Here is a 20,557-nt window from a genome sequence, read left to right on the forward strand (position 1 = left end):
TAACTCTGTTGAAACATCTTTCGCTGCCCCTTATTGCACTAAATTAATAGTTAGTGTAGGAAAAAATACAAAAATTTAAAAATTCTTGCTATTGGTATGTGGATTCATCGTTGCGAGATCTACAAAAAATTATACGCTGCGACTCGCAGTTGTCACGCGAACACTATTTTCGTGGCTCTGTCCATGATATCTGCGATGTTGTCTGCAGTGTGGACCGCGATTTTACTGTTTGTTTCTTTTGTTCACACATCATATTCTCGCTCATTCACGATAGACTATGAAAACGACGTTTTTCTCAAGGACGGCGAACCATTTCGATACATTTCGGGGAGTTTTCACTACTTTCGCGTTCCAGAGTTTTACTGGAAAGATCGATTGGCGAAAATGAAAGCCGCTGGTCTGAATACCTTGCAAACGTGAGTGAAAAGATATATGCTTGCTACTTGTAGTTTAAATGTTAATCAGTTGTCCCATGTAATCCAGACTAAGAGACCTGCATGGCGAAGTCAATAATACCCACTGGTTTGAGTGAAATTAAACTGAGTTTGGTGAGGATACAGGTAATTTTTCTTATAGTTCTGACTACCAGTATTGCCCTCGCTTTCATTTTTGCTTTGGCCTAACGAAAAAAGCGTAGTAAGAGCGGAAAAATATTCGTGAAATTCGCCTGGCTTCGTTCGCGGAGAGATTCTTGTCACAAGCTTCTACAGGGGAATCTAACGTTTGCAAAGTTAGTAAACAATTACATATGTCAGGGCAGAACCTGCTTCGTGACAGATTGTACTTGATAATAATATCGCTTGAGCCACTATCGGACCAGCTTTTTGGACACAAAATATCAAGGAAAAAGTGTCTTGCATAACACCACGAAAAGAGCCACGAAGTTTTTCCACCTTTTGTTTGTTGCACCCTCCTCTTCGCGTTTGTAATTGTCTCATTTCAGGTGGTTTAGTGACAAACTAAAAACATGAATGGTGCTCTAATTAGTACCTTTTCAAGTCAACCAGCTCATTCATCAATAAATTATTAGTTAAATAAAGATCATGATTTAGTGCTTTGTTTCATATTTTAAAACCTCCCAGGCTTAGAAGCGCCATCTATAGTATATATGAACATGCAGCTAGATTCTCTAAATTTTCAAGGGATTTAATTGACCTGGAGGAAAGTATATTCCTCTACAGAAAAAAAAAAAAAAGTTGATGCCATGAAGGTTTCATGGTCATTTTCATTTGCTGTCATTTTACTGGCAACAATAATTACAGCCACAGCAAGGAAAGCAAAAAAGAAGAAAAAGTGTGCTTTGAGGAAAAGTTTTACAACTGACTTGAAGGGGAACCAGTTTCTCAAGGATGGACAGCCATTTAGATTTATCTCTGGGGATGTGCACTATTTTCGCATCATGAGATGCCATTGGATGGATAGATTAACTAAGATGAAATCTGCTGGCTTGAATACTGTGGCAACGTAAGAGTTACTCTGTACATAGCCATTAGTGCAAGTATCTTCAGCGTTAACTGCATTATAGCAGGAGAGAATTTGGTTTCAAGTTAGAATGTTTTGTCTATAGATTGAAGAATTTGTGGTTAGTTTTTGTCTCCTGTCATTTCTTTGTAGCAATATTATTCATCTATGTAACAGCAATAAAAAATGATAAATCATTATTTTCCTTAAGCCAAGTTCTATATTTGACCTCATGTCTTTGAAATTTCAGCATTAAATAATTGCACTTTAAGATTTATAGGCTATGATACCCTGTTTCCTAGCTAATATTACACTCCATAGGGTGGGTATAATTACTACTTTATTTGACCCCAGTTCATTGGATTTTTATTGATTTAGAAATTTAGAGAAAACAGTTTAGAGAATGTGCATTCTGATGTTAGGGTTAATTAACGCGAACAAAAAAAATCAATTTTTGTTTTAACTTGTGTTATTTATCAAATGTGTATAGGTATGTTGCTTGGAATATGCATGAGGCTCAGGAAGGAAAGTATGATTTTGAAGGAAATAATGATTTGGTTGGTTTCATTCAGATGGCTCAGTCAGCGGGACTTCTGGTCATTGTTAGGGCAGGTTAGTGGACAAGATATTAATAAATGAAGATGGTAGCTAGTGAACTTCCAATCACAGCAATGAACACTACTTAAAAAATAAGCAGTAGCAAAAATAAAGCTTGAAAAAAATTTAGGCTTGTGAGTGACATGAGTTGAACTCATGAACACCATGCTGATCTCGTAGAGATCATGGGTTCAACTGCTAGGCCTAAATATTTTTTAGGTTTTATTTTCACAATTTCTTAGTAGTGTTCATTACAGTCCTAATCTATTTGATATTCAATAATTCCTTGAAGAAATTTCAAAACTTTGTCATGAGTTACTAATAAGACAGCTTACCATTTTACATTGTACATGAACAGGTCCATATATTTGTGCTGAGTGGGATCTGGTGAGTAATGGCCTTAAATTTCCATGGATCATAAGTGTAGCACCTAATTATTACCTTTTGATTGCATGACTGTATACTTGTCAAGTCAAAGCTAGGAATGAGATTTTATATCCTCAGATCAGAGCTGTGGTCTAGCAGTGGCTCCTGGCACCTAACTTTTGCTCTTTGGTGACTCTGAGGAACCTTAATTTTTTCATAAGAAGTATATGGTGGGCACCCTGGATTTTACAGTTTCAAGTCACTAGGTTCCCTTCAATTTTTCTTAGAGCACAGCTTTGGATAAGTTTCAGCATTTTTTGAAGTCAATATTTCCAAGGATGTTCTGAATATTTCCTAAGTGCTAAGACAAAACACAAATGTGTCCTCAAGCTTGCTTTCCCTTCCACAAATGTAGTTTTTGCAAATTAATGATTTGTCTGAGTTCATTTTGTGCTATGCATTCCTTGAAAAAAAAATGTTTCAGTTATTAGGCCACAGACTGGCTTGCATTTTAAATTTCTGCACTAGGCCTTCAGAATTTTTTTCAGCTGCATACTTAAGTTGACATGAGATTGGAGTTCCAATCTGCAGAGTTAAGGATTTAAAAATAAACTATCAATTTCATAATTGTTTTTTGTTATTTAGCAATGATAATTATGTCTCTGTCAACTTCCAGGGTGGCTTTCCTCCCTGGCTGCTTCGAAACTACACAACAGCAAAGTTGAGATCATCAACAGACAAAGGTTGAAGACAAATTATCTTTCCTAGTAAATTAATAAATTTATAGTTAAATTCATAATATTAAGTAATGATGAAAATTAGTTAATATTCTTTTAATTTATATAATTTACAAAACCTTACAAGACTGAGAATACTTAGTGAAAATAGTTTAGCAACCAGCAAAACAAAAAAATTACCTGCCAAAGACAGGTGTTATGTTCATTTACATTGTCAATGTGCTGTAATGATTTTCGATGGAATGCTAAGCCTGTAGTAACCTGCTTGGAGGTGATAGTTTGTTTTTAAAGGGGAGTTACTGGTTCAGGGCAGAAAATATTTGGTCACCATAAAATAATTGGATGGGTGAAGAAAGCAGGGATGACAAAGTGAAGGGGGAAAGGGGAGGGTTTTTTTCCTTTCCCTCTCCCCCTTACTTTGTCACTCATCCTAGATCTTCCACCTATCCAATATGGTGACTGCATATTTGTCGCACTGGATCTTTCCCTTGAAAACAAGCTACAGCCTGCAAGCTGGCTATGGCTGCAATTTTCCAAACTTTAGTCCAGTAACTAATGACAGCAGATTCTAATAGAAAACAGATGAAACTTTAAACAGAAGAGAGAACACAACTGCCTAACAACATAAAAGGGCAGCGATACTGTCAGTGCTAAAACACTTACTAGTATATACTTAATCTAAAACATTACATTTAGTCTTTCAGGACTATACAAATCTCATTTATAATTTCTTGGCAGGTTATATTGCCGCAGTGGATCGCTGGATGGGTGTCTTACTTCCGAAGCTAAAGCCACTTTTGTATGCCAGTGGTGGACCAATCATTGCTGTTCAGGTAACTGGTTACATTTGAAATAATTTGAATATATCAACAAAGTTTAAATGGTAAATTGACCACTGTTACGATTATAAAAGCTGACGTTTCGAGCGTTAGCCCCTCGTTGGAGCAAATAGAGGAATTGTGGCGCTACATTATTGGTGGGAACATGGCAACGAGATAAACACGAATAAGTTAGTGGAATGAAAAGCGTTCGTTGATACCTGTGGGATCTAGACTGCCGGTTTGAAAGGTGACATTTACAGTTAAATTTGAGCCAAGTATTTTACATTTTTCAAGCAAGTTTTCTGCCAGCACACAGCACCTTATAAGTTCTGGAACCATTGTTCCTTTAATGAAGTCATCAATGCAACCAATTAATAATTGAAATGCTTCCAGATTCAAAAACTGGCCAGCATGCTTTTATAAGTCATGCAGTCAAGCTCCACTCACAAATAACCAAATCTGTTTAATGATATAAGAGGGCTCTGAGAGCTTACTACAATGAAGATAATGTCATCACTGATAACAAATGGCACATACTGATGATCAATAAAATGAAACAAAAGCTTACAGATGTTAGCCTAGCTATTATCATGGTAGTCTCCTTCACAGAGGTCATGTGGTTTCATCACACAACACACTCTCTTTTGTAGGGGTCTCTTCATGGGCGGATCCAGGATTTTTTATTGGGAGGGTTCAAACTTTGGTTCAGAAAGGACTGTTGGACTCTTTTGAGGGAGATTACTTCTCTCCCACATCCACCACACCCCCTCTCACTAGTCACGGTTGTACCTTATAATTCCTTGACCACCTACTGTTTACTTGGATTCATAAAAAACAATCAGCCAGTTAAAAATTGATCTACGATCCTGTCGATGTAAGAATTTCAGTCGATCTCAAAGTTGTAAGCATTAGGTCTGATAAGGGGGATCCGGACCCCCCCGACCCTCCCCCTGGATCCGCCACTGGAGAGTGTATTGTGTGACAAGACTACTGTTAGCAACAGCTGCAAAGGAGACTATGCTATCTGGCTCAGCATTAATCCAGGTTTCTGTAGCAAGAAGTAAGCAAGGTCATAGTAATCCCTTTGGATGGAGCACATATGAGCCAATCCAATATGCAGGTTTCCTCTCAAAATCTTATCAGGTTCCCCCAGACAGTTGGTAGCTGGTATCCATTAATAGTTTTGGGTGGAGAGATTAGCATTGCAAGAGTATAGTGCTTATTTGCTTTAGAATGCAGTGCAATTTCTGAGGAAAAGGTCAAACTGGGTCCTCTCACTTTATAGTCTATGCAGTGCATTAACCTCTAGGATACTGTGACTGTCATAATAGATACATGGCATTTAAAGTAGGTCTCTGTGCTTGTGTGGTCAAATGAAAACAAAGTGAAATTCTTCAGATGGAAGAACATTATCAATACAATCCATTTAGTAATAACCACTTGAGAATAATTATATAAATGTATCCTGTTGCATTATATTTGTCATGGAAACAATTTTGTTTTTATTTTTGCACTATTATTACCCCCAAGAGCGACCAGCATCTAATTTCTCCTTGCAATATCCCCCTGTGAATTGCACATTAAGGTCACGAGAATCAAGGAAATGATCACCAACTAATCTCTTGATTGTTAAACAAATTCTCCTTGTCAGCACCTTAAAAAATGTATATAGTACAGTATGGAGAATAAGCATGTTGGTGTTAAGGTGTAGAGATTTGAGGATGGTAAAGGATGGGGGGGGGGGGGTCAAGGTCACGTTTGACGGAAAATAAATTGGCCCTTTCACAATTCACGGCCATTGTAGATTACCGTCGAAACCACAACCAACATCACGGTTCATGACGAATTAAATACTTCTTTCTCATTTCACGGAGAATTATTTTGGAAAATCACGGTTCACGGCTACTAATGAAATCACGATTCACGAGCAAAAAAAAGGCCATTTCACGTTTCACAGGGAAAAAAAATAAGCCATTCACGAATCAAGAAAATACCTTTACCACCCTCAGGGTAAATGATTTTGGATACAATTTTACAGGTAGAGAATGAATATGGTAGCTACTTCACCTGTGACCACCAGTATATGACGCACCTGCAAGAGGTGTTTGAACAACATCTTGGTAAAGACGTTATTCTGTTTACCAATGATGGTGCTAACGATAAAATGCTGGAGTGTGGATCCCTACCCACTCTGTTTACTACTGTGGATTTTGGAGCAGGTAAATATCAATGTGGATTTTTTAAACTTTCACCATTGTCTAATTTCTCCTTACAATATCACAGTTGAATCACACATTAAGGTTACGAGAATGAAGCGAATGATCTCTAATCAAAAAGCTCTTGATTGTTCAACAAATTCTCCTTGTCAGCACCTTAGGAAATGTATAGTGAACAGTATGGAGAATATGCATACTGATGTCAGGGTGTAGATTGTTAAATGAATAGTCTAAGAGTAATTTGGTTTTATCAACTAGGTTGAAATTGTAAATTACCTTGCTAACCCCACCGACGAAAACTTACCCTCTTAATTTAAATGAATAGAGCCGATCAATTATGGCTGACAGTCATTTAGTATGGAGTTACCTTTTCAGTCTTACCATTAGAATTCGTAGTTTGTGGTCACAAATCAGACTTCGCTGGAATTAAAAATCCAAGTCAGCCTTCCCCTTGTGTGATATTTGATATTTGACTCTTAATCAACAATTGTTATCAAGGTGGAGGTGGTTAGTGGCGGATAATTACCGAACCGTGATGCAGCAAGATAAATATCCGCCGCTAGCCACCGACGCTGAAGTGAGTGGTTGTTTTAGTATGTATTGTAACGGTGAGATATCATAGCACAAAAAGGTGATGTTAACTCATTATTTCCTGTAACGATTGTAATATTTGCAGGTGCAAATCTCGCACGAGTTGCGCAGAGATGACTGGCAAAGGATGTGTAGAATTTGAGTGGCCAATCAGAGCGCGCCTTCAACGTCCTACCTTCTTTCAGTATCTATTAATAAATCTCATTGACTTTCACAGGTGTTGATCCCGCAGTACCCTTTGCCCTCCTGCGAAAATATCAATCCCACGGACCTCTGGTGAATTCTGAGTTTTATCCTGGGTGGCTTGACCACTGGGCTGAGCAACATCAGACAAGGGATGCGGCAGAAATTGCATTTTACCTTGACAAAATTCTGGCACTGAATGCCTCTGTTAATATGTACATGTTTGAAGGTGGCACCAACTTTGGTTTCATGAATGGTGAGTCACAAAGCACAACAAAAGTACGCGTAAATGTCAACGTCAGTTTTCAATGTCAAGATTAGCTCTCTTTGACGTGATTGGCTTACTCGTGAAATTACGCGCGCTGCACGTGAATGCGAATAGAATACGAAGGGAGGGAGAGGAAGAGAAAAATTGAAATTTGAAAATGAAAGAGATTTTCTACAGCAGCTTTAACATGAAATATTTACTGAAGGAAAGTTTTTTAGGTCGCCTGGGAGCAAGCTCACGTTATTACAGCACTAGAAAAATATGAGGCTTGAGCAACACTAGCCATTAAGAGGTCTTCATGGGTCTAGCACTAATGATTAGAGCCAGGCCTAGAAACTTGTCCCCACCCGTATTAAATCTTTCCGTGGGGGGGGGGGGGGGAAATGCGTGTCCTGCTGCGCTAATAATGAGGGACTGCTGGGTAGGCCTTTTTTTTTTTTCACGTTTTCTGACAGTTTGAGCATACCAATTCACAAACCACTCTGGCATGAAGAGGGGCTTTGTGAGGGTAAAATTGTCTTGTAATGGACACAACACTTTCCATTAAAGGGTCTCGTGCTCTTGCCATGAGGCAAAGTTTTGTGTCACAGGAAAAATATCCCTTGAAAATTAATAAATACCTCTTTGTGAGGAATTGAATTGTACTTGTTGTTTGATCAACTCTTAGGAGCCAATGGCTATCAAGATAGTCGCGTCTTCCAACCACAGCCTACCAGCTATGACTATGATGCTCCACTGACAGAAGCGGGAGACCCAACTACAAAATACTTTGTAATCATGGAAACCATCGGTAAATATGCCACAGTCCCCCCAGGTCCTCTCCCTCTCCCCACACGGAAGTTTGCATATGGAAAAGTCAATATGACCAAAGTAAGTCTCCTCAGCTTCTCCTTGTATGTTTTGTCACTACATCATGGAAATACTGAAGTTCCTTTGCAGCGCTATTGTGTGGATTGACGTAATGATTACAAATTTAAGGAGTTAAGTACCCGAGGCTAAGAGACCCATCCTGTGGTTTAGTATCTGAGACTAGAATTGGATACGTTTCTATAAAAAGCTGTGGTACTACGTCGGTGGAAGAGTATAACAAAGTAATTTTGGTTTTATTAACTGGGTTGATAACGTAAATTAGCCACCATAAAGAGTTTAAAAACTGACGTTTCCAGTGTTAGCCCTTCGTCAGAGCGAATGGCAATTTAAGGAGTTGAGTCACGGAGGCCTGGAGACCCTTAGCTTCCTGTGGTTTGGTATCCTAAGACTAGAACTAAAAATATCTATTAAGGGGGTACGTTTCTAAAGAGGACGCGGTGCTGCGTCGGTGGGGGAGTATAACAATTTAACTTTGGTTTTGTCAATATCGTGAGAGCGAATGGCGAAGGGCTAACGCTGGAGACGTCAGCTTTGAAACTCTATACGGTGGCCAATTTACATTATCAACTTAGTTGATAAAACCAAAATTACCCAAGAATATCAATATATTTATTTATCTATATTTATTTATCTGCAGTTAGATATAGCTCTTTTGCATACAAAGCTCTGCTTTCATGTCCAAATTGAGCACTGTGGGATGAGTCATCGCCGCGAGCATTGTGCATAGCTCACTAGGCTCTTCTAGTTTGAGCACTCTGGCATGGCTTAGACGATACCACAAGTGTGGGATCGTTTGGGGATCCATATCGGTTCTCCCCCATCCTAGCATCAGCACTCAGTGCTCTGACGAGGCCCAGAAGGCCGAAACAGTACTGTCTGCAGTTAGTTATTTATCTAGATATTTATTTATAATAATATAATCAGTAAGAATAACTAAGAGTCTGGGTTGAAAGACGTGTAAGTTCGCTCTTAGACTTTTCAAAACTCCGACCATAGTTCTCGGCAGACTGATCCATTTGCGCACCATATGGACGCCGACGGCGAAGCAATACTTAGATGTGTTACACTTTGCTAGCTTAACAGCTCATTTGAAGGAATGGTCGATAAAAAGTCATTACATTTAAGATTGTTTACGCCGATGGTTATCTTGCAATTATTTCAAGAGGGAGAGGTCCACACTGCGTATTGGTAACATAGGAGGCTGTGCAGATTTTTTCTTCGGGGTGATCATAAGTTTTATATTTAATTACAGATCAGTTCAGTTTTCGATGTTCTTCATTTCCTTACACCATCTGGGCCTGTTTTGAGGAATGATACTTTAAGTATGGAGCAGATTGGGTTGAATTATGGATTCATCCTGTATCGAACAGTGATACCCCTTAGTGGTCCTACAGCAAATATAAGAATCCCTGGACTGAGGGACAGAGGAATTGTGTTTGTTAACCAGGTTTGTAGCAGAAATGTTGTTGATACTCCTCAGTCGTCCTACAGCAAATATAAGAATCCCTGGACTGAGGGACAGAGGAATTGTGTTTGTTAACCAGGTTTGTAGCAGAAATGTTGTTGATTCACAATTTCATTGTCATCCCCTCGAAAGTGCGAGTCCTGCTTGTCAACCTGGAATTTTCTATAAACATTCCGCGGCTTCCATCATTGCAAACTGCACCCCATTTTGCCCTGGGTTAGGGTTAGGGTTAGGGTTAGCCCTGGTAACCACGAAGTCAACAAAACTGTCAGTGAGCCTTGAGACACTTTCTACCAGAAGGGCAACCCTTTAACACGACACAGCGAGGTTTCTATCAAATCTTTGATATCACGTAAACAGTATTTTCTAATAGTTTGTAAATTTCTTTGATATTTCCTTTGATATGACATCTTCAGTTCCTTTTTTACAGGTCCGTCAAGTAACACTCATTCGAGTAGGTGGAAAGACCAATGCCACCATAGAAGTCAAAGAGGGCGCAACTCTGGACATCCTGGTGGAAAATATGGGCCGTATTAACTACGGCCCCCATTTGCAAGACCCAAAAGGAATCCTTGGAAACGTGACCCTCAATAGCGTGGTCCTCAGAAACTGGACCATCTACCCGTTGCATTTGGACGATTTTGTTGGTGGTAAAAAGTCTTCATTGACCAAGCTTAATGGCAAGAGTAGTGTTCAAATTCCATCGTTTTACTCCGGGAACATCCCCCCTTCTCCAGATGGTATTCCAATGGACACGTTTCTCAAACTTCCTGGTTGGTTTAAGGTAAGATAGACAATTGCTTAGCTCGTAGGATAGAATGCAAAGTGTTAATTTGGTTACTTTGTACGTATATATAATTAAAAGAAGCAGTATTTATTAGCTGAGGTCGACAAACACTTTTAGTTCAGTCCTCTCACTTGTTTTTGCGGCTGCGGGTTATTGGAAACTGTACGATACGTTAATTAGCCTTAATTTGATCGACATTATAAGTGATTTCGTTTGTCTATTACATAACCAAACAACATGTATGCGGCACGTGTTTTTCGCCCATATATGGCCTTGTTCCACGTGCCTGTAATGCAACGCTTTTAATGTCTTTTTTCTCCGAATAAGCGAGGAGCTGCGAGTTGGAGTTAACCGATGCGTTGTAAATAGAATTGTAATATCAAGGGAAATGTGTGAATCAATGTGAAATCACTGTTCACAAGTATTCCACTTCAATTAGCATTACAATGCACTGAGACTGCAATCCGAAAATCTACCGAACCACTACCGCTACCGACAGACGACATCATGGACTTGCTAAACATTTGCCTAACGTCTACTTACTTTCAGTACAACGGTAAACACTACAAACAGTTACACGGCACTGCCATGGGGTCTCCAGTTTCTGTTGTTATAGCAGAAATTGTGATGCAGAACATCGAGGAACGCGCCCTTTCGACTTGCCGACAAACGATACCGCTTTGGTTACGTTACGTTGACGACACATTCACCGCCGTTCGACACGACGAAATTGACGCATTCCACAACCACCTTAACGAACAAAACACTGACATACAGTTTACCAGAGAAGTCGAAGAAAATGGCAAACTTCCTTTTCTAGACTGCCTGGTAAGCCACAACGACAACTCATTACGAACGACAGTTTACAGGAAACCGACACACACCGACAGATTACTAGACGAGTCATCCTACAACCCTACATCACACAAAGCCACAACTATCAGAACTCTAACACGACGCGCACAACTAGTATGTGACTCGACAGACAGCTTATCCGACGAGAACAAATACCTTCACCGTGTTTTTACGAAGAACAACTACAACAACGACTTCATCCGACGAAACACTCACCGACCCACTACCACTACCGAAACAAACGACACCGCAACCCCTACGACTACAGCAACCATACCGTACATAAAAGGTATGTCTGAAAACATCTCGCGCATCTTACTACCCTTCAATATCCGCGTCGCCCACAAACCCATCACCACACTACGTCAGTTACTAACCAACGTTAAAGACAAAGACGAACCGAGGAACAGACAGGGAACGATTTATAAGATCAATTGTTCCGACTGCCAAGCCTCCTACATCGGTGAGACTGGCAGAAACCTCACAACAAGACTGACTGAACACAGACGGGCGACGAGGAAAGGTGATGTCAGCAATCACATTGCTGAACACCATCGACTTACCAACCACAACATTGACTGGGACTCTGCGCAATGCCTAACCTACAGCACTGACTATTTTCAACGACTGACTCTGGAAAGCTGGTTTACTAACTTAGAACAGACTCCCCTAAACAGATGTCAACAACTACCCGCCCCATACAAACGACTCATTCACGACATAAACATCACAAACGACCGAAAAAGAACAACCTAGCTTTACCGACAGACCGAAACAGACCAATCACGAACGACTTACGTCACTTGAGTCTTACAGCAAATAACATCACGGCAAAACCAACCGATCATTTCACACGAACTGGAATAAGAACATTCTACTGACAACAATCACTCACTTGACTCTGATGATGACTTCCGCACAGGTTGTCGAAACGTCAGTCACTGCCACCGACAACAGTCCTTCTCAGGACTACACTCACCCGGACGATCAGACTACACCTTCACATGTTACCCCCGGGTTCAAACCATTTACTGCAATATCAAGGGAATAAACCGTGACTTAATAAGGAAGCGTGGTAGGGCTTTTTCACGTTTTCGACAGGGTAGGATGGGGCGTAAAGTGCTGTACAACCGTGCTCGTATATGTATATAGAGTCAGTACTATGTACTTCTCAATTTTTTATCAGTGTAAGGATGTCACATGCTGATCAATTTGAAACCTGTCTTATCTTTTATCATGCTTTTACCTTGCAGGGTCAGGCTTTTGTAAATGGATTCAACATTGGACGGTATTGGCCAGATGTTGGACCCCAGGTCACCCTGTATGTCCCAGCGAGCATCCTAAATTCGGGCAAGGCAGTAACCGAAGTGGTTCTCTTGGAGCTAGATAACGCTCCTTGTGAAGACTCTAAGGATTGTTTTGTGGACTTCGTGGGGACACCTGAGATAAATGGACCTGTAAGACCCATGACAACAAAGCAGATTGTGCCAGAGTCTGATAAAGTTTACGACGATTGGACCGCGAAATATAAGGACTTTTTACCCTCGTACGCCAAGACAAAGAAACAAATCTTTGATGTTCTAAATTCTAGGCTGTAGATAACAGCAATTTAAGGTTATGTTAAATTTTAGTTAAATCATCTCTGTAACTACATCAAGATGAAGGGTACTAATCCTTCAAGGTGAATCACAAGTGCAAAGGGAAATAGTTGGTGAAAGGAGTACAATTAGTAACCTCTGAAGAGGTTTTATAGTAATTTAGTTTTTGTATTTTTGTAAAAGAAAATAATTGTGTCATGTAACGTGATATTCACAGGGTGTAATGATATTTGGTGCGATGATACGGTTAATTACGTAAACGTAAGTGGTTTTATACTAAACTTGAGAAAAAAGCATTTAATAGGGAAAACAGTTATTTATAAAATGAGTTGTACTTAAATGATTTCTGATTTCTTGATTTAATGAATTGATTTAACGATTTGATTTGATTTTATAATTTATTGATTACTTTTGACATTGCTAAAAATATACTCGATTGCTTGTTCAAATATCCACTGAACTCACACTTTTTAGGCGATTTTTCACCGAATGCCTTAGGTTCTGCTTCTCATACGATCAAACTTTTGCGGATCGACTGACCGCTCAAATTTTCTGCGAACTAAAACGTGTTAAATTTTCCGCGAATTCTTCACTGCGTTGTGCAGTATTTAACAGTATTTAGTTGGCGTCCCTTGAATTTAAAGGTTGAAAAATTGTGTTCGTGCTTTAATAATCAAAATCACTTTCCAGTCTGCAAACTTATTAAGTACGTGTTCAAGATAACAAGGTAGTCCGAGAGCATTTCCTACTTGGCTAATGGAGATCAATCAATCAATCAAACAATCAATCATATCCTTCATCTAATTAAATACGATGAGGTTTAAAGCTGGGAGCTTTTGGGGTCGTGTAAATCATGATTACAATAACAGTAAGAATAGTGTCGCTTAAAATCACTCTACAAAATATACAGTAAGAATAATAAAAATGATTTACATTAGTTATCTCTAAGTAAATTGACTACAGCGTTTAAAACATAAAAATAGTTAAAAGCATTTAAAATGTGTCGCTGGATTAAGATGTGCCACTGGAAGGCAGTTTCAGCAATCTACCAGCTGTGCATGCGTGCAGTGTCAGTTGTACTCAGTTTAGACAGCCGGGGTAGCCACCATACCCGTTTTCACAGCTCAACGTATAAATAATCGGAATAAGGCAGTTTACGGAGATCATGTTATGTCGGCAACACTTATCGTGTTCAAAGCAAAGCTGATTTCGACAGCAATTTCCACAAATATGGTACCAACAGTTACATCCGTAGCCACACATTCCTAGGCAATCATCATTGTTGGGATCCGAACTCAAATTTTGACAAAACATGTCATTCTGTCCTCGGAATAAAAACCTTTTCTTTCGTGTCACGCCCCTCCGAAGGTGCTTGAACTTAGTCTCCCCTTCCTTGTACTGTCCATCTTTGTCGCGCCAGCGTCGACGTTGTCCTGGGGTAATGCTACTATTGGAGCCGTATTTTGGTACCAAAGTCATGGCAAGCATGTGGAAACGCATCAAGGGCAGGTGATTATCCACCTTCGTTTTCAATCCAGTCGACAGAGAGTGCAATAACGCAAACTCCGTTGTGTTCTTCAGCCGGTCCAGTGATGAAAAAAATTTTGCCGCAAATGAATCTCTGTCTGTTATGCCTGGATTGTGTTCCGAGTAGTTAAAGATTTCCCTCCAGGCATGATCATGAAGGTTGCTGTGATTGCTTGGGATGAACTTGAAATGCACGGGAAATTTAGACGATTTTTTCCTGTTGAAAAAGGTACAAAAGATGATGATCAGTTAATAAAGCTCATTTATCAACATGCAAAATGCAGCTACGTCACCAAATGTAGTTTTCACCTTGGATTAAGTTTTAAGTTTGTGTTTCATTCAGCATGTAACGTTTTCTTTTTTCAGATTTACGCGGAGCGCGAGTAACTTTTACTTGCAGTCGGCTCCTCGCGTGGCTGGTGGACTCGCGCTTTGTGCTCGATCGCATGATAATTAAATGTATAATAAGCTGAATCAGTAAAAACCCCTGCTCGACAGACTACAGATTTCCTAACTTTAAACTTTTGACTCCAATTGTTTCCACTTGGTAAGTTTTTATTGGGAAGGAATGAGGCGAGATGGTGACGTGTGGGTTATCATGTCTTTTCCTGGCCTCAGTTTTAAGCTCGGTAAATTTTCTTTTGCACCGTCTTAAGATACGTTTCATTCCATTTTATAACAAATTTGATACGCATCATCTAAAATTCAAATTCTTAATTTAATGTGTTAAATTACAATTATAACCTTCCGTGTCCAGGGGGTCTTAAATTCGGGATGCATTCCTAGGAGTGAACAAAATATTTCTTTTTTGTTTGTTTTTTTTTTGATAATTTCCGAGGACAACAAGTTTCTTTCGATTTCTTGATTTTTTCTCCTTTTCACAAAGGGATCTGAAAAAGTCTGTTTGGTTATTTCCTTTGTTTGCGTTCACTGAACCATGTTAGTATTGCGAATTTTAACAGATCGAAAAAGTTTAATGAATTTCTTGTCATTACTGAGTGGATTTCTGCATTACGTGTAATTCATCTGCAACGACAAGTAAAGGACGGTCAAAAAAAAAAATTCCATTTGACTTTGCTCTGTTACCTTCTAATAATTAAACCAGCCGAACAGTAACCCTTTGCGGCAAATTCAAATACTTTCACTCCAGCACTGATCTACAATGCTAGCTTACGACAGCAATGTTTACTTTTCGCGTTTAACGCAAACTTGATTCCTAAAAAGTAATTTTTAACCCCCTTCTGTCTTTAGACACACTTACGCATACAAGACTTACCCGAGAAACACATCGTCCAGTATTTGAAAAAGGAACATTCCGTCCTGTAGGTCCCTAAAGTGAGCCAACGTTCTGGTATCGTCGCCGCTCTTCAACTCAATGAAGGTCTCGTTTATGACGAAGCGCAGAGCAAGGCCTTTCCTCTGACGATAGCAACCTTCAATGTTCTCCGCTGAATGCTCTTTCAAGGCCAAACCGGCGCCTTGATCCGCCACTGTGCCAATAATTTTAAGAGCTATGAAAGCGAATACGAGAAGTGAATAAAAGAAGAAAGATAACCGCATAATCATTATGCCTTATACACTCCACTTTAGGGAGTCTCAATGATGAGGTCGTTTGTCAGTGAACGCACACCTACAGGAATACTACAGATGAATCAGTCGGCTCTAGTATGTAGCCGTTGAAACCTGTTTCAAAGACTGCATTGTTGTAAACTGATCGAAAGTGAAAACTATGTTCATTCTTTGTGGGCTACGAAAGGGGACTCCCCCTTCAATATTAAATCGATCTTGCATTGCGTCATCCCGTAAGAAGCCATGTCGTATTGATTTGTTTTCTTCCAGGACCATGGACACATTAGACCATTGCAAACTTCAACGCCGACCGCATTCAAGATGGTCATTCTTTATGTAGCTTCACGGGCCACTTTGCAATTCATACGTGTGGAAAACTCTAATTCAGACACAGGTCAGACGCTGGTCAGATTGATTGGTTCGAATATTAATTAAAAATTCTGGCACTCTCTATTCAACAAACAATTTTCATAATCTATTCTTTTAATCAACATTTGTGTTGGTGGAATCCATACAAAAGGTATTCATCAATTTTAAGTTATTCCTCTAAGAATGAGAGATACAGACTCCGTTTTTTCGATGACACCAGTGCTAACATTTATAGTTTTTTCTTAAACATATCATGTTCTACCCGTCTTCGATTCGTGACAGTTGATTGATTTCTCCTATACTTTAGTTTAGTTTCGAGATATTGCGCCTTCTTATCGCGACACACATTCTATTTTAGACACCTAAGTCACTATTTTCATACAAGTCTTCAAGACTTATCTTGCAATTGCATACCGCGTGCACGATTACAGAAGCAGATGCAAAGAAGAATTATTTGGGGAAAGGGAGGAAGGAACGAATTCAGTCTATCGTTCGTAAGCCTAAAAGTGATCTCGGATACCAGAAACCCTGGCCAGCTTGTAAAGGTGTTCCGATTTTTTGAAGCACTAACAATGCGCCCGAAAATATTGGTAAGTAGTTTTAAAAAACCTCTACGCATGCTAAGTTAGGTCAAGTTAGCTTCTACTCCGCATATCAAAGATGCCTATCGATGTCCAATACGTCAGAAACAGACAATTTAACGGCCGGTGTAACCAGTTTTTCAATGAAGTGATTCTTTCCCTTGCATTTTTTGCAAACCTATAAGAGCAATTAGTATGTGGTGAGGTGAGACAGGTGTAATATTAAAAATAAGTGAGGAAATAAAATTTTTAAACAATAAAACATTACATACTTTGTGTGATCTCGCTTTCTGAAGTGAAATATACACAACTTTTTTAATGCTGTTCTGCTTTAATTGCTCATTATTATTGCATCTCAATGATCGCCATCTTCTATTACCAACCTGATATACCCTTTCTGTGTCTTTCTTTTTTATTTTCCTAGTTAACAACTTACTTAGAACTAATGCTCCTCCTCCCTAGGTACATACATACTTTGAACTTAATGTTCCACTCCTAGCCAGAAATAAAAAGTGGCAAAAGTTCATTTCTTCAATGATGCATTTCTTTCTAACTTTACGATGATTACTAAATACATGCAAATCAGCTTGCAGACCAGTCGCATCGTTGGTTAGCAACCACTCAGCCATCTTGAAACTTTCTTCAAACTGTTATGTATTCTTCCCGTTAGGATGGATCCCACGACAGGTCTCACAAGATGTCTTCAATGATTAGATTGATTGAAGTCCCTCTGTATCCACTATCAACTCACTCAGCTCCCTTGTCTGGATCGGACGTTTTAATTCCTGACCGACTGAGAAAACCGTATTTATTGTTGGCGCCGTATTAATTGTTCTCGCCTCAAGTGCGGCCCTTATTTAAGGGCGACGGTTATCCAAAAACTTGGCTGCGACGAAACCGTTATCTGTTAGTTAAACGTTATATTTTCTTTGAATAAGAAAATGTTACTAACAGTAACTAACAGAGGCGTCTATTTATTGTCACCATTCGTCTTTCTCCTCTCTTTCCCCAAGGGCGTTCCGGTCCCTATTCCGAACACGGCTAGTAATTATACCCCATCGGCAACCACTTAAAGAAAAAATTCTTGAAACTCTTCATTGCCTTAGAATAATTAAAGTGAAAATGACTACGCTCTCTTTCATTTTTATTATTTTTACAACAACGTCGAATTTGGGGGCTGAGGTAGGCTCGATTTCCGCCGCTCTCTCGAGTCTGGTGTTTTTCGCTCTTCCAAGAGAGGAGACATTTCTCTCCGAGGAGAAAAGCGGGCTCTGGTTCCCGAAAAGTCAAGGTAAAATGTCTTAGTTTAAGATCGTTATTTATACTTATCACAAAAAAAAAAGAAAAAAGAAAGAAAAGAAAATGAGAAAAATAAAGTCTATGTAAAAATTCTTAGCCATAGATCTAGTTCTTCAATTGACAGTTTGAAAAGACATCTAAAAACGCATCTTTTTAAAGAGTACTAGTCGTACTTGTTTCTTCAATTTTTCATTCATACTATTAGCCATTTCTACCATGATGCAAAAGAAAAAAGCAAAAACAAAAACAAAACAACAAGGTAGATAATTACATATGTTGATGTTCCCGTGCTTGGTCCATACTCTGAAAATTTTGATACAGTTCCAATCCCTGATGCACTTCATCGCACACCAAAGTTATTTTAATTAGACAACCTGCATAGTGACACATATTTAAAAACAATTAGACTGGTTACTGTACTCATATTAATTTGAACCATATAATTATCAAGACATTTATTCAGATCAGGTTTGTCAGAATAAGACGGCAACCGGAGTTTTCACCCTCTACTATGAAAAACGCACCTACTGTTACGAATGCTTGAGGCTTCCAGAACCTTTACAGGTGCAGACTTTTAAAATTTCGTATTTCTCGAAAGTTTGAACACACCAAGACAGAATTTCTCCTTATTATATCAGTAGAACATCAAGCAGACGAGTGTTGAGGATAAAGAAAAGATAAACAAGGAGACAATTGGTGGATCCAATGCCAAATTTTCCAAAACTCATATCATAAGAATTGTATGGCAGACAGTAATGAGAATCACTGGTGAGACTTTGGAAGTGAAAAGGTTAACTTCATTAAAAGAGACAATAAAAATCAGATCAGAAAACAACAAACAAACAAACAAAACAGAGGGAAAAAAGAGCCTGCAATTTTTCCATTACTCATGACAGACTGCATAGCTTGCACCAATAATGCTTGTTGCATGTTACATCTGATTATCTTTTTCCCTTCATCTTTAATAATCCACAGGTGCCTGGTAAAGTTTAGACCACAAGCTCTCCCTCAGCTTTTTTTTTGTCCTACAGTCATTTTGATAGAGATAAGGGGGAAAAAAAAGAACCCCAGGGTCATGTGGACTCTGGCAACATGGCACATGGACTCTGTACTCTGTGGTACTGGTCCTCCCTTGTTGATGGAGAACCTTCCAATAGTCACTCACATTCTTTTGTGATGAGCTTAATACAGATATCAAACTCCCGGAGTTCACGCAGTGTTGAGTTTGTTTTGTTAATCTTTGACCGGTTAGAGTGACCGGCACCTTGTAAAGTTATACCAGAGAACATTGAAGAAAAAGCATCCCACACACTTTTTCTGTGCATTGCAGAAATATTTAGAAGATAGCAAACACTGCACCAATTTCAGTTAACATTCTTATTTTTCTTTGTGTGTGTGTGTGTGTGTGTGTGTGTGTAAGTGTGTGTGTGCGCGTGCGTGTGTGTGTGTGTGTGTATGTGTGTGTGTGTGTGTGTGAAAGCGTGGATGGGTATGGAATCAATGTTATTCAGAATAATTGCCTTACTACTCGAAGAAGACAATACAGTGATAATGAAAATAGATGAAAATAAAAAGAATATTATTATCAATATCTGTGTGTTCAGAAGTTTAGGTAGACGTAAATAAACTTTTCCACAGTTCTTAAAACATTCACGTCAACCAGGATTTCTGCTTAGCAATCTGGCGGTTTTTATCACACATTTTCTTCCGAGTCTGTCTGATCGAAAGGTAATTAAAAGGCGCTGTTTGAAGCTAATTGTTTGCAGACGAAAAAGGCGTCCTCGTGATGAACAGACTGTTTCTTTTAGCGTTGGTCGGTTTTATCCTGGCCATAGGATTTGCTCTGCAAGATGAAGAGATATCAAACAGTACCGAAATCGAAAAAGGTGCAACTGACTTGAAATCAGCAGGCGCTCAGAGGTAAGAGAAAGAAATTAACCCAAAATAGTTTTCTTATCATCCAACTGCTGCTTATTAACAGTTCCCGGTATAAATTGAAGAAACCTCGCACGGCTGCAAAATTCTATTTTAAAAATTTCTTCTTGTCACAGAAAAAGTATAGACGCTTTCCTTTTCAGGACTTTTTATAACTTTCACTTGCTTCAACAAAAGGTGAAATGACCCGGTGAAAATCGCATCTAGCAGACTTTCATCCGCTCTTTTTCTACGTTTTGATTATTTTTTACTTTCTTTCAGTTTTACTGAACAAAGTTCATTAGAGCAGGGGGAGATGATCAGTATCCACGCGATACTGTCGACTGATACCACCGTCTTTTCCCTTACCGTCGACGTAGACGACGACGAAGACGTCCAAGTCGACGTCGACGTCGACGTTGTGGCTGGCGTAGACGTTGTGGCTGGCGTAGACGTTGTGGCTGGCGTAGACGTTGTGGCTGG

General features: G+C 39.2%; 2 protein-coding genes across 4 annotated transcripts; one reads left to right on the forward strand and one right to left on the reverse strand.

Annotated features, from left to right (window-relative positions):
- Window positions 1-178: 178 nt before the first annotated feature.
- On the forward strand, window positions 179-13,266 carry LOC148718625 (beta-galactosidase-like). Of its 2 annotated transcripts, XM_088741014.1 has the most exons (12): window positions 179-416; window positions 1,263-1,464; window positions 1,952-2,073; window positions 2,417-2,445; window positions 3,101-3,167; window positions 3,900-3,994; window positions 6,021-6,201; window positions 7,007-7,228; window positions 7,908-8,110; window positions 9,363-9,557; window positions 10,006-10,359; window positions 12,471-13,266. In XM_088741014.1, exons 2-12 carry the CDS (start codon window positions 1,400-1,402, stop codon window positions 12,813-12,815), a joined length of 1,878 nt encoding a protein of 625 aa, XP_088597140.1. In that variant the 5' UTR covers window positions 179-416; window positions 1,263-1,399; the 3' UTR covers window positions 12,816-13,266. The 2 variants fall into 2 exon arrangements, with proteins under 2 accessions (XP_088597140.1, XP_088597139.1); XM_088741013.1 differs by lacking the exon at window positions 1,263-1,464.
- A 186-nt stretch (window positions 13,267-13,452) lies between these two features.
- On the reverse strand, window positions 13,453-16,283 carry LOC111340690 (uncharacterized). 2 transcript variants are annotated; one of them, XM_088741016.1, is made up of 3 exons: window positions 15,977-16,282; window positions 15,619-15,853; window positions 13,453-14,559 (listed from the first exon to the last, which is right to left on the reverse strand). In XM_088741016.1, the coding sequence occupies exons 2-3, from the start codon at window positions 15,654-15,656 to the stop codon at window positions 13,896-13,898; spliced, it is 702 nt and encodes a 233-aa protein (XP_088597142.1). In that variant the 5' UTR covers window positions 15,657-15,853; window positions 15,977-16,282; the 3' UTR covers window positions 13,453-13,895. The 2 variants fall into 2 exon arrangements, with proteins under 2 accessions (XP_088597142.1, XP_088597141.1); XM_088741015.1 differs by having other exon boundaries at window positions 15,619-16,283.
- Between the last annotated feature and the right edge of the window lie 4,274 nt (window positions 16,284-20,557).

The sequence above is a fragment of the Stylophora pistillata genome, chromosome 12 (genome assembly GCF_964205215.1).
Source record: "Stylophora pistillata chromosome 12, jaStyPist1.2, whole genome shotgun sequence".
Taxonomy (NCBI): Eukaryota; Metazoa; Cnidaria; class Anthozoa; order Scleractinia; family Pocilloporidae; genus Stylophora; species Stylophora pistillata.

Coding starts and splice junctions, on each gene's coding strand:
- LOC148718625 (XM_088741013.1), top strand. CDS start 184: ATGATATCTGCGATGTTGTCTGCAGTGTGGACCGCGATTTTACTGTTT. Junction 2,446..3,100: donor TTTGTGCTGAGTGGGATCTG/GTGAGTAATGGC, acceptor GTCAACTTCCAG/GGTGGCTTTCCTCCCTGGCT. Junction 3,168..3,899: donor GAGATCATCAACAGACAAAG/GTTGAAGACAAA, acceptor ATTTCTTGGCAG/GTTATATTGCCGCAGTGGAT.
- LOC111340690 (XM_088741015.1), bottom strand. CDS start 15,908: ATGATTATGCGGTTATCTTTCTTCTTTTATTCACTTCTCGTATTCGCT. Junction 14,560..15,618: donor CTGGACGATGTGTTTCTCGG/GTAAGTCTTGTA, acceptor CTTTTTCAACAG/GAAAAAATCGTCTAAATTTC.